This window comes from Microcebus murinus, chromosome 9 (genome assembly GCF_040939455.1).
Source record: "Microcebus murinus isolate Inina chromosome 9, M.murinus_Inina_mat1.0, whole genome shotgun sequence".
Classification (NCBI taxonomy): domain Eukaryota; kingdom Metazoa; phylum Chordata; class Mammalia; order Primates; family Cheirogaleidae; genus Microcebus; species Microcebus murinus.
This window is the reverse complement of record NC_134112.1, coordinates 73,257,933-73,270,859: the sequence shown is the minus strand read 5'-3', so window position 1 is coordinate 73,270,859 and position 12,927 is coordinate 73,257,933. Positions and strand designations below refer to the sequence as shown.

Genomic DNA, 12,927 nt, shown 5'->3' with positions numbered 1-12,927 from the left:
TTTACATTACCACCAGTATTGTATAAGCATTCCCTTTTCATTGCATCCATGCCAACATCTATTGTTTTTTAACTCACTAATAATGACCATTCTGACAGGATAAAGTGATATCTCATTGTGGTTTTAATTTGCATTTTCCTGATGATTACTAATGTTGAGAATATTTTCATGTGTTTCTTGGCCATTTGCCTATCTTCTTTTGAAAATTAATGTCTTTTGCCCACTTTTATATGGAGGTGTTTGTTTTTTATCTTGTTGATTTGTTTGAGTTCTTTGTAGATTCTTGACGTTAGCCCTTTGTCGAATATATAGTTTGCAAATATTTTCTCCCATTCTGTAGGTTGTTTATTTATTCTGTTGATTATTTCTGTAGCTGTGCAGAAACTTTTTAGCTTCATTAAGTCCCATTTATTTATTTTTGTTTTTGTGGCATTTGCTTTTGAAGTCTTAGTCATATATTCTTTGCCTAGGTCAATGTCTAGAAGAATTTCTACTACATTTTCTTCTAGAAGTTCTACGGGTACAGATCTTACATTTAAGTCTATATCGTGAGTTAATTTTTGTATGTAGTGTGAGGTAGGGACCCAGTTTCATTATGCTGCATGTGGCTATCCAATTATCTCAGTACCATTCATTGAATAGGTCTTTGACCTATCATTTAAATTATTGATAAATTATGCTTCATCCTGCATCCTGCAAAATCTTGAGATTCAGATGAAATCTATCAATTTTATTTGCAAAACAGGAACCTGATAACCAAAATGTGAATCAAGTTTATCTATCTACCTATTTATATTTATGACAATAAATGTCTGTTCTATATATTAACCAAACAAATATGATATTACATAGTTTATTTGAAGGGCTTTATACTACAATTTTTTTGAAAATACATCTCATTTATTTTCAATATTTACAATTATTTTTGTTAGTAGTACTAAGGGTAGGCATGGAGATACAATATATTTCTATATAGGATTTCATTTGGATATTCAGTTAAAATACATCATGCTGCCCATAATAGGCCCAAGAAGCTAAATAAATAATTTGATTACTCTAACAATTTTTTAGTAATTTCTAAAATTACTATATGTAAGATATTAATTTATATGAATTATTCATTAGGAAACATTCAATCTGTTGGCTAACTTATGTTAAAATTGCCAGGTGCTCAATCCGGTGGAATAAATAATCACACTATTGTGACATTTTAAAAATTACAAGTATACTCTTTAGATAAAAGATTGTAAAGGGAAAAAGTGATATGTTTAAATAATAATCAATAATATTTTATTACTGTAGTTAAATGAAGAATTTCTTACCACATATCTTGAAAGTATATTAAAATTGTACTAATAGACAAATTATACTAATAGACTTCAAATTATATTAATAGACATTTTATTTTAAGAAACTTAATGACTTTTTAAATAAATTGACTAGATTTATTAATAATTTAATGGTTTGATGTTGACAGTATAATTTCTTATCTTATTATAACAGTGTAAATTTTATACTAATATTTAAAAACTATAAAAATTTTATAATCATAGAATACGTATTTTAAGTTGATATACAATTGACTGACAGGAAAAAATTATTCAGTACAATGAATTACAATGAATAGAAGACTTAGAAACTACTTCACTGTGGCAGACTAAATACATTTGAGGGAAAAAAGATCTAGCTACATTAAAGGCTATTAATAACCTGTGGTTGAGATACAATCATTCATAATCAAATGTTTACTGTAAGCTGGTGACAGAAATCATATGCATGCAAAATAAATATGATCTGAACTTCAATTACCAAAATGGATTATAAAGGATATGAATAAAATAGCTAGACATTTAAGTACTTAATTACTTTGAGATGACTTTATGGGGAAAATTACAAAAGTTCATTTATTATTTGGTTATTTGTACTTACAAAGTTAGAGCCATTACTTCCTGGTGCCCTTTTGCCACCAAGAAAAGAGCAACCATTAAAAATTAATGCAGCTCTTTATGACTTTGGTAGGCCTCTATAACTGAAAAGGAAAAAGAAACAAAACTCATCTCTAAAATAAGATAGTCTCATTGACTAAAAGGACAAGGTAGGCACCTTGCTGTTGTACAAAAATATTTTTACGCCAAATAGATTTATTGTAGAATCTTCAAGAAAACAATGTAAAACTATTTAGAAGAACAACTTTTTTATTATTAATAATAATAGAGTGACTGGTAAAGAAATTGGCTGATTTTCAACACTTATTAGTGAGTAAAAAATTGGGGCCTTGTAGTGAAATGATAGATATTTAAATCCAAAGCCATTCATCTCACACAAAATAAACTCATGGATAAGATAAAGAAATCAAATAGCCGGGCGCGGTGGCTCACGCCTGTAATCCTAGCTCTCTGGGAGGCCGAGGCGGGCGGATTGCTCGAGGTCGGGAGTTCAAAACCAGCCTGAGCAAGAGCGAGACCCCGTCTCTACTATAAATAGAAAGAAACTAATTGGCCAACTAATATATATAGAAAAAATTAGCCGGGCATGGTGGCGCATGCCTGTAGTCCCAGCTACTTGGGAGGCTGAGACAGAAGGATCGCTTGAGCCCAGGAGTCTGAGGTTGCTGTGAGCTAGGCTGACGCCACGGCACTCACTCTAGCCTAGGCAACAAAGTGAGACTCTGTCTCAAAAAAAAAAAAAAAAAAAAAAAAGAAATCAAATAACCCATTATACACCCACCTAATTATAAATAAAAAAGTAACTTCATAAACTCCAATGTTTATGATAAATAGAGAAATAAACCCTTGAAACCAGCAGAGTTAGCTATGACACCCAAGCCAGAGTAAAGTGACAGAAATATGCAGACATAAAAGGAGACTGTAGTAGTGACCCAGTAATTATGGAAGAAAGTGAAAAAATAAAATCATTCCGAGATAGACTCACACCTGAGTAGGGATATATTGACTGTATCTCTGAGACTTGGTAGAAAGAGAGCTGGTGATTAGGGAAACAATGTAAGGGGCTTCAAAGTATGAGTGACTACAGTTAGTGTTAAGTTCCTTCTTCACTACTATAGTGTCATTGCTTCTTGGCTCTTTCAGTGGAGAGAATTAGAAAACATATTTTTTCATAACATATTTGTGTGTATATTTGTGTAGATGTTTATATAGAGAGGGCAACGACCACTCAAACCCCTTTAACTTCAAATAAGGGAACTTCTTGGCAATTAGTAAAAGTCCACATAGAAGTTAGAGGTGATTATTTGTAATGGAAGGAAGTAAAAAAAAAAAAAATCCTAAGAAAACTCTCCCCCTAAAGTAAGGGACTACAACTAATTTTTCCTAAAGAATTGCTACTATTTGACAAATAATAAATTGTTGCCTAGGATTTAGTAGTTAGTTCTACAATACTCCATGTACAGATGCTATCTGAATCTTCTCTCAAATGAGAGTATTATGTGGCCATTTCCTGAAGAAAGTGATAGATAATCACTCTACTCTATCCTTTAACAACATCTCTTCTCCATACACAGGCCGAGAAGATTTGGGGATTTGGAAACTAGACATAATTTATACTGATCTATTATAATCACATTAAGTCATTAGCCTAGTCATGCTACAAATCTGATGAAATATAAAGAAAATTATGTTATGAAAAATTACATATATTTTAAATAAAACTAACATTCCTAGTGTTTTTTCTTAAAAAAAAAAAAAACTTGTTCTGAAACTTTGAAACTGTTGCAAATCTATGCTCTGATTTCCTGAATATACTACCAACACCCTCTGTTTTACCTACATACACTTTTATCACTGTCTTCTTTAAGATCCCCTAGTAAAGTCATGGCTCCAGGCATGGCTGCTTCTATAAAGTTCTGACTCTAAACAGGTCTAATGTAAATTTACTTATTACTGGTGATGCCAACTCTATCCCATCCCTAGTCATCCTGTGTACATTCTTGCTTATTTGTTCATTTTATTTCCCCCATAATTACCAACATCCTTTTTAAAATTTTTTTAAAATTTTTATTTCAGAATATTATAAGGGTACACAAGTTTTGGTTACATAATTTGCTTTTGTACAGTTTGAGTCACAGTTATAAGTGTGCCCTTCACCCAGTTAGTGTGCATTGTACCCGTTAGGTGTGAATTTCCCCACTCCCACCTATTTGATTTCCCTTGAGTTATACTTCCATATGTGTACATGAGTGTTGACTGATAAGTTCCAACATTCTTTTAAAAACATCGGTCAGGATATGTTACTTCTCACAGAATTCTACAGTGGCATCCAACCTCCTCAGTGCAAAACATGTTCGTACAATGACATGTAATGTCCTCCATGATTTAGCTTCTGCTTTTTCTCTAACATCATTTCCTACTATTTGTTCATTGTGATTTAGCCACCCACATCTCCATACTGTTCCTCAAATATTCCAGCCCAACTTCTCTAAAAGGTCTTAGAACTTTTCTCTGCCTCAAATCCTTTTTCCTCAGATAACCATGTGGCTCAATCACATGGAAATAAAGAAATAAAAGAAGTTTATATATATATATATATATCATATATATATCATATATATTATACACATATATCATATATATTTTATATATAATATATTTAAAACAGTAAGGAAAGAAATCTTGTTAAAGAATATTTTCAAATTTTCTTTTACAGTGAGCAATGAATATTAAGCAAGTGGGTTTTATAAGGTTTCAGAAGAAAACAGATGCTAACTCAATCTGGGTAATTTGAGGACAGTATAATAAAGAGTATATTTATAAGTGTGTGGGCAGAAAGTAAAGAAATCAACAAGGAATAGCACAGTTACCCGAGAGCTAGTAACTGCAATCTGGATAATATCTTTAAAATGCAGTCAAGAAGGAAATAAACTGAGCCTCAACTTAAGACATAAAATCTTCTGAGGGGAGGATTCTGAAATACTTTCTTATGTCTATTTTATGATTTCAAGAAAATCAGAATGGTAGGAAATATACTCTATGCTATGATTCAGCAATTTGTAGGATTGATAATAACTCTAAAGTTCTAAATGCCCAGAAATTTTCTGAGACTAGACTGGTGGCATTTTAATATACAGCAGCTGTAGGCATAATATCATACTCTTCATGTCTGAACAAATGCTGATTTCAGTAAAACATACTGTTTCTATTAATATTTCCCAACAGATTTTGTGAGATTTTTAATGCGTATTGGTTTCACAGGGCGGCTGTAACAAATGTCCACAAACTATGAGTTCAAACAACAGAAATGTATTGTCTCATGGTTCTAGAAGTCAGAAGTCCATAATCAAGGTGAGAGCAGGGCACTCCCTACAGAGGCTCTAGGGAAATATCTGTTCTGTGCCTCTTATGGCTTTTGGTTTGGTGATGGCTTGTTTGGCTTGTCCACACTCCAATTTCTGCCTCTGTCCCCACTTTTCCTTCCTTCCTTCCTTCCTTCCTTCCTTCCTTCCTTCCTTCCTTCCTTCCTTCCTTCCTTCCTTCCTTCCTTCCTTCCTTTCTTTCTTCCTTTCTTTCTTTCTTTCTCTTTCTTTCTTTCTTTCTTTCTCTTTCTTTCTTTCTTTCTTTCTTTCTTTCTTTCTTTCTTTCTTTCTTTCTTTCTTTCTTTCTTTCTTTCTTTCTTTCTTCTTTCTCTTTCTTTTGTTCTCTCTCTCCCTTCCTTCCTCCTCCTCCTCCTCCTCCTTCTTCTTCTTCTTCTTCTTCTTCTTCTTCTTCTTCTTCTTCTTCTTCTTCTTCCTTCTTCTTTTCTTTCTTTCTTTCCTTCTTTCTCTCTCTCTCTCTTTTCTTTTCTTTTTTCTTTTATCTTCTTTTCTTTTCTTTTCTTCTTTTCTCTTTTCTTTTTTCTTTCTTTCTTTTCTTCTCTACAGACACTTTGGCCAGCAGTGCAGATCTGAACTAAACATCACCAGTAAAATGTGGTGGTTCTTATAAACATGGACCAATGAACAAAGTGAATGAGAATAGAAAAGCTAGATTAAATGCAACCTTAAAAATACAGACAAACTGCTGAAGCTCAGTCTATTTCACCAATAACTTTCTTGGACTAGGGATATTTCAATATTTCAGAAAGACATAAGTCATCTTCTAATTCAAACGGAAAAATACACAGGCTCATTGTGGGGATTACACATTGGATTCTCTGTGAGTGGAAAGATGCAAGACCAATGGACTATAGCCTTTGAGATTTGACCTCTGGCTTAAATTATTGGATTGCTGGATTCTTAGACATCATCATGTAAGGACAATTGGTTTTGTTACATCACTACTGATCAGGTAACATTAAAACACTATGATATTCACAATAAAAAATGTTTTGAAATATATTAATCAAATTTAATCATATGGTATCATAATAAAAATGATACTTATAATATTAATTAGCTGCCCTTAAATTTGCCAATTTAGATTTGAATTTTGTGCACATATCTACACCCACATTGACTACTCATGGTATAAAATTTCAAAGTAAATCAACCTATATTCAAAACTAAGGACATGCCTAATTAAAGTATTAAATATTTTTATAATATGTGTGTACATATCATGTTAATCACAATGAAAGTCTTAATTTCCCCTATGATATTTACCTTTTATCTTATTTATCTTTTAAGTGAGAAAACCAAGTGTAAAAATTAAAATATGATTATACAATTAGATATATTTGAAGGGAATAATTAAGGTGAAAATTAGTGTTGAGACTGCAGTTGTCTTTTCTGAATGATAATTTCTATTTAAAATATTTCCTTAAAGTTGTAGTTACACTGAAGGGATGACAAAAAGTGAAAAAGGAAACATCCTGATGTACAGAGGCTTTTAAATATCGATGTTGGGCAAATTATGATATACAAATGTGAGGAATGGAGTGATAATTTGCAAGAAAATTTAGATTAACAACGATTTTAGTGATATGTTTTAGCATTTGAACTAATTTTACTGAACTGAATCATTCATATCATTGGTTTAGTTACCAGTTATTTGCTTGTGTCTACAGACATGCGACAAGTGATAGAATTATTAAAAATAAGGTGACCTTAAAACAGTAGCCACAAAGTAAATACAGCAAAGAGGAGCATACATGTGCTGTCTGAGAATCTTATGAGTGAGGTCATTTTCAAAGAAAATAATTAGTTTTCATAATTTCATAATTAGTTTTCATTTCCCTCTATTGTTAAATCTTTGAAACATACTATTTCCCAAGATTAAGTTAATTTAAATCACTGATTAGAGATATAGTGAATGATATGTTTTAGTTTAGTCACGATTGTATGCAGAGTTTACCAATAGTTTTACTATTGACCTCCAAAGACAAGAAATAAATTATAAACTTTCTTCTCCACCTAAAACGCTATTTTATTCCTTGACTTATTTCCTTGTTGACTCTTCCACTATAAATCAGACTAGCAATAAGATTTATTTGACATTCCCAAATAGATCATTACTTTGTATACAAATAAACACTTGTACTGTCAAAGACTGGTAGAAGTAATCAACTTGTCTTTTGTATGTTCTGACTATACAGAACAGATGGGAGAAAATTAAATGTAACTATTTATAAAAATTCCATTAAGGATATATGTCAAATAAAGCAACACAGAAATAAACTGCTTCTTAACACATACAGGTATTCATTAACACTCTGTGCAATATATATATATATGTATATATATATATCAAGCAATAATATTGATTATAAATGCTATCACAGAAAACTTTCAAATACTAATATTTTAATTTAATCCTAAAAAACAAACTAGATGAAAAAAATAGATGAATGTATTGAGTATATATAGTTTATTTTAGTAAAATATCTTGAACATAACCTTTTCACTTGATTTAAACACAGCAGCTTAGTGAGAATCAAGTGTCCTAGTATCCCAATCTTGCCTCTTTCAACTCTATAATTAAATATGTGCTACACATAATTAAAATTGTCTGAGATTAGAATCTAAGTCATTAAGTTGGCAATGAAAGATTATATAAACAGATTCTCAAACTCTGGTTTGAAAATGTCAAGAATCACTTTAAACATTCTATGAGGAGAAAAGCACCCAAATAAGGCTATAGGACTTTTATTTTATATTCACATTTTTTTTCAATTACTTTGAACATCTATTAACTAAATAAGATTCCTTATTTATTGTATGAAAAAACATGGGCCCTCCCATTTTTAGTAAATAAACTAGGAATTTAGAATCTGATTACTTCTCTTCATCATTTTTGGCAGGAATATATTTCATTTGAGGGCATTTAAAGGAAAATTTGTCATGGTGTAATTTAAAAATATATGTTGCCAAACATATTGCATTAGATAAAAGTTAAATGAAATTATATTTAAATTGTAGTGAGTAACACTATTTTATCACTTATGCATATTCAATTTGTTTATTTCAGTGGGAAAACAAGATTTTTCTTTTAATTTCAGCATATTACGTGGGTACAAATGTTTAGATTACATATGTTGTCTTTGCCCCACCCAAGTCAGAATTTCAAGCATGTGCATCCCCAAGACAGTGCTCACTGCACCCATTAGGTGTGTATATACCCATCCCCTCCTCTCCCCTCCCATCTGCCTGACACCAGATGAATGTTGGTACTATATGTGCACTTAAGTGTTGATCAGTCAATACCAATTTGATGATGAGTACATGTAGTATTTGTTTTTTCATTCTTCTGATACTTCACTTAGTAGAATGGGCTCCAGCTCTATCCAGGATATTATAAGAGGTGCTAGATTACCATTGTTTTTTGTAGCTGAGTAGAACTCCATGGTATACATATACCACATTTTATTAATCCACTCATGTATTGATGGGCACTTAGATTATTTCCACATCTTTGCAACTGTGAATTGTGCTGCTATAAACATTTTAGTGCAGGTATCTTTTTATAGAATGTCTTTCATTCCTTTGAGTAGATGCCCAGTAATGGGATTGCTGGATCAAACGGTAGTTCCACTTGTAGCTCTTTGAGATATCTCCATATTACTTTCCACAGTGGTTGTACTGGTTTGCAGTCCCATCAGCAGTGTATGAGTGTTCCTATCTCTCCACATCCACGCCAACATTTATTGCTTTGTACTTTTTGATAAAGGCCAAACTCACTGTAGAATTAAAACTCCTTAAAAATTAAAATTAAAAATTAAAATTATTTTAAATTCCTTATTTCTATTTGTACCCCTGTAATATGCTCAAATAAAAAAATTAGGGGCTGCAGGAGAAGATGGCGGTCTCCACAGGAGTTAAAGTTCCTCGTAATTTTCGCTTGTTGGAAGAACTTGAAGAAGGACAAAAAGGAGTAGGCGATGGTATGGTTAGCTGGGGCCTAGAAGATGATGAAGATATGACACTTACAAGGTGGACAGGCATGATTATTGGGCCACTAAGGACAAATTATGAAAACAGAATATACAGCTTGAAAGTAGAATGTGGATCTAAATACCCAGAAGCTCCTCCATCAGTTAGATTTGTAACAAAAATTAATATGAATGGAATAAATAATTCCAGTGGGATGGTGCATGCAAGGAGCATACCAGTGTTAGCAAAATGGCAAAATTCATATAGCATTAAAGTTGTACTTCAAGAGCTAAGACGTCTAATGATGTCCAAAGAAAATATGAAGCTTCCACAGCCACCAGAAGGACAAACATACAACAATTAATTTTAGTGGATCTCAAACTTGTCTTAAATCAACAACCTTCTACTCATGTTAATGTCTTGATTAAATATCACAATGCAATATACCCACACATTAAGTAAAAGAATTCCACCTAGTAAACATAACCTAGACATTTGTATTAAATAAGAATATATTTAATATATGTACACCCATTATGTTTTCAGGTAACAGGAGGAAAAATGCAGCACAATTTTTTTTCTCTTGTTAAGGCATTGTCATTTAAATATAAACCTGGAATACTCGAGACAGAATTCAGGTTTACAAGATGAAAGCGTGAAGAGTTGTCAGATGGCAGTGGAAGCATGTGTGTTTTTGAAAAGTAAAAATCTCAAGAAGGAAAAACAGAACTGGCATGCGTTAATCCATCTTGCTTAGTGAAAGAGCTGCAGTTGACATTGTTTAAAGTAGCAGGTACAATGAATATTGTCACAAATTGTGTTAATTTTTGAAGCGGTGTGGGTGCTGACTACTAGTAGTATCAAAAATATGTTCAGGATTGTTTTGATACCTGTATTTATAATAAAAAATGTGTGTGGGGGGTTGATGAGTTTCTGTTAAAAGCTGTTCCTGTGTGTTACATGTAACAGACATGGTAAATATTTGTTTACAGTCTTTGTTTAACAAACCACACATTTAAGTTTAAGTGAAGTCAAGAAAAAGGAAATAGGTGTATGGATATGTGATTTTGAGATTAAAGTTAGTCTTAAAATGTAAATAAAATGTGGAACGTGTGTCCTCAAAAAAAAAATTAAAAAACATACATTTAAATGTCTATATTTAATATGCATATCATAAGTACAGTGAACAAGCCCAGTTTTGTGGCCTTTTTAAAGAAATGCCCAGAGTTCTAGTACTGCAGACACATACATCGTATTTTATCTAATTTAAGGTATCATCAATTATAAAGTGCACTACTGAAAAATAACTAAAAGTAAAAATAATTTCCAATTTAACCGTGACTTTATTATTCCTGATTTTTATACTTATAGAAAAAATTACTTTGTCATTTAGACACACTTGTTTTTTGAGACAGGATTGCTGTGCATATTGCTGTGCGTTAAAAGAAACACATGCATGGGAAATAAGCAGCACAGCAAGACTCTGTCTCTAAAAGATAAAAAAAAAAAAATAGCCCAATGTGGTGGTGCCCTCCTGTAGTCTGAGTTACAGTTTGAGATAAGCCTGAGTGATATATGGAGGGTGAGGTCTGGTCTCAAAAAAAAAAAAAACAAAAAAAAACAGGGAATGTCAACTAGTCAGCTAACACATTCCTGCCACCAGGTCAACAGCAACTATAAGACACATAATCATTTTTAGGAATGTTAGCTTGTGGAAAAAATATCAAAGACATATAGACAATAATTCCAGCATAATTAAATGAAAGAGAAAGAGATGGGAAAACCAGTGAATAAAAGTTAAAATTGGACCTCCTCAAGTTTTTAATGCCTGGAATAGAATTGATATTACTATCTAAAAATCACTCCCATTATTTAAAAGTATTATCATGATTATATGTGAAAATAAAATATAATTTCTTTATATTATTAATAAAATTATAGAAAATGTACTAAACACATACATATTACACATATATTCTAAAATATTTACTAATAGTATACATAACTAACACTATCCAAAACCCTTCAAGTTAGACAAATAACTAAGGAAATTGAAATATACTATGAGCTGAAATATTGGTCTATGAGACAAAATATTGCTCCATGAAGGAACTCTTCATAAGCTTCCCTAATCATATAGAAGCTTCAGTAAAGTGATATTATTTAATTATCACTGATATACACTTGATGTTTTATTAACTAAACACTTTGTAGAGGTCATAAGTGTATGCTTAACATTGCATTATCATTATTCTATATTCTCCATGAATGACTTTAAATTCTAAAAATCAAGACAAGACATTAAGTTTATTGCAATTTTCCAAGCCTCCAATAACTTGCCTGCATATGGATACACCTTTTAACCTTTGTCCACATAGCATTTTAAAGAATTGACAGCATATCATTCTGCTAGAAGAAAGAAATATGGATATAAAATATATAGTCTATTCTTCCAAAAACTCACAGCCAGATGAATAAAAAAACAAGTAAGTAGACAACTATAATGTTTTAGAAGATAAGTTCTACAATAAATATATACAGGATGTATGATACCTATAAAAAGTAATAGTGAAGCTAGCCTGGAGAAAATAAAAGAGTAAGGAAAGAATATCTAAAAGAAGTGACATTTAAACAAACTCTCAAAGAACATATAAAATTTTATTAAATAAAGGGTGAGTTATTTATGTTTTGGTAAACAGGAATAGGTAAATATGTTCTGGAAATTTCTAGTTCCAGATATTACTAAAATAAGCCTGCATAAAATAGTTGAGTTGAGAATGGTCTGTATGCTAGTTCTTAGACTTGAGATTTTTCTTTCCTTTCTTTCTTTCTTTTTTTTTTTTTTTTATTTGTTTTGTTTTGTGTCTCCTAAAAATCCATGGGTTTCTACAGAAAGTTTTTATCATGGGAATCACAGTCCCAGTCATGGGAATATTACTATAGAAAGCTCATTCTGGAAATATAGCAGATGACATTAAGTGCAAAGGGAGTACAGGACTAGAAAAAGGAAAGCAAATAGGAAGTTACTATGATAATACAGGTGGGAGAAAAAAGAGAAAACAATCCTTGAAGACATGTGTGCATGCTACTAATTTAAGTATGTAGTCTATTGTTTACCTGAAGAGCAATTTATGACAAATTACTTCAAGATCATAAGTTTCTTACATGTACTATTGAAATAATATACCTACTGATCAGTGTTGTTGTTTGAGCATTACAGAAAATAAAACTTTACTAAAACTCTTAGACAGTAATTTTAACATCAAGATACAAGATTAATATTTGTGAATGTTTATTAATTAATGACCATCTATATTTTATTGTCTAAGCTCTAACCAAGTATAAGCAGAACATCTATATATGTATTAAGAAGATAACCTTTATGAATATTAATAATCAAACAATTTCATTTCCTATACTTTCAAATTATCCTTTAAAACAATAATTAAATGAGAGTAAAATGATAGTTACCAGAGGCTGAGAAGGATAACAGGGAGGAGGAGATAAAGTGGGGATAGTTAATGAGTACAAAACATAGTTAGATATTTAGATAGACTGAACAATATTTGATAGCACAGCAAAGTGACTATGATGAACTAGTTTGGGTATACTCTAAAATTGTGGTCCCT

At 31.4% G+C, this 12,927-nt stretch overlaps 1 protein-coding gene across 1 annotated transcript; it reads left to right on the top strand.

Annotated features, from left to right (window-relative positions):
• The first annotated feature begins 9,213 nt into the window (after positions 1-9,213).
• LOC105858092 (ubiquitin-conjugating enzyme E2 variant 2) lies at positions 9,214-9,745 on the top strand. Its single transcript, XM_012740957.2, has one exon. It carries the CDS (start codon positions 9,225-9,227, stop codon positions 9,660-9,662), a length of 438 nt encoding a protein of 145 aa, XP_012596411.1. The 5' UTR covers positions 9,214-9,224; the 3' UTR covers positions 9,663-9,745.
• The last annotated feature ends 3,182 nt before the right edge of the window (positions 9,746-12,927 follow it).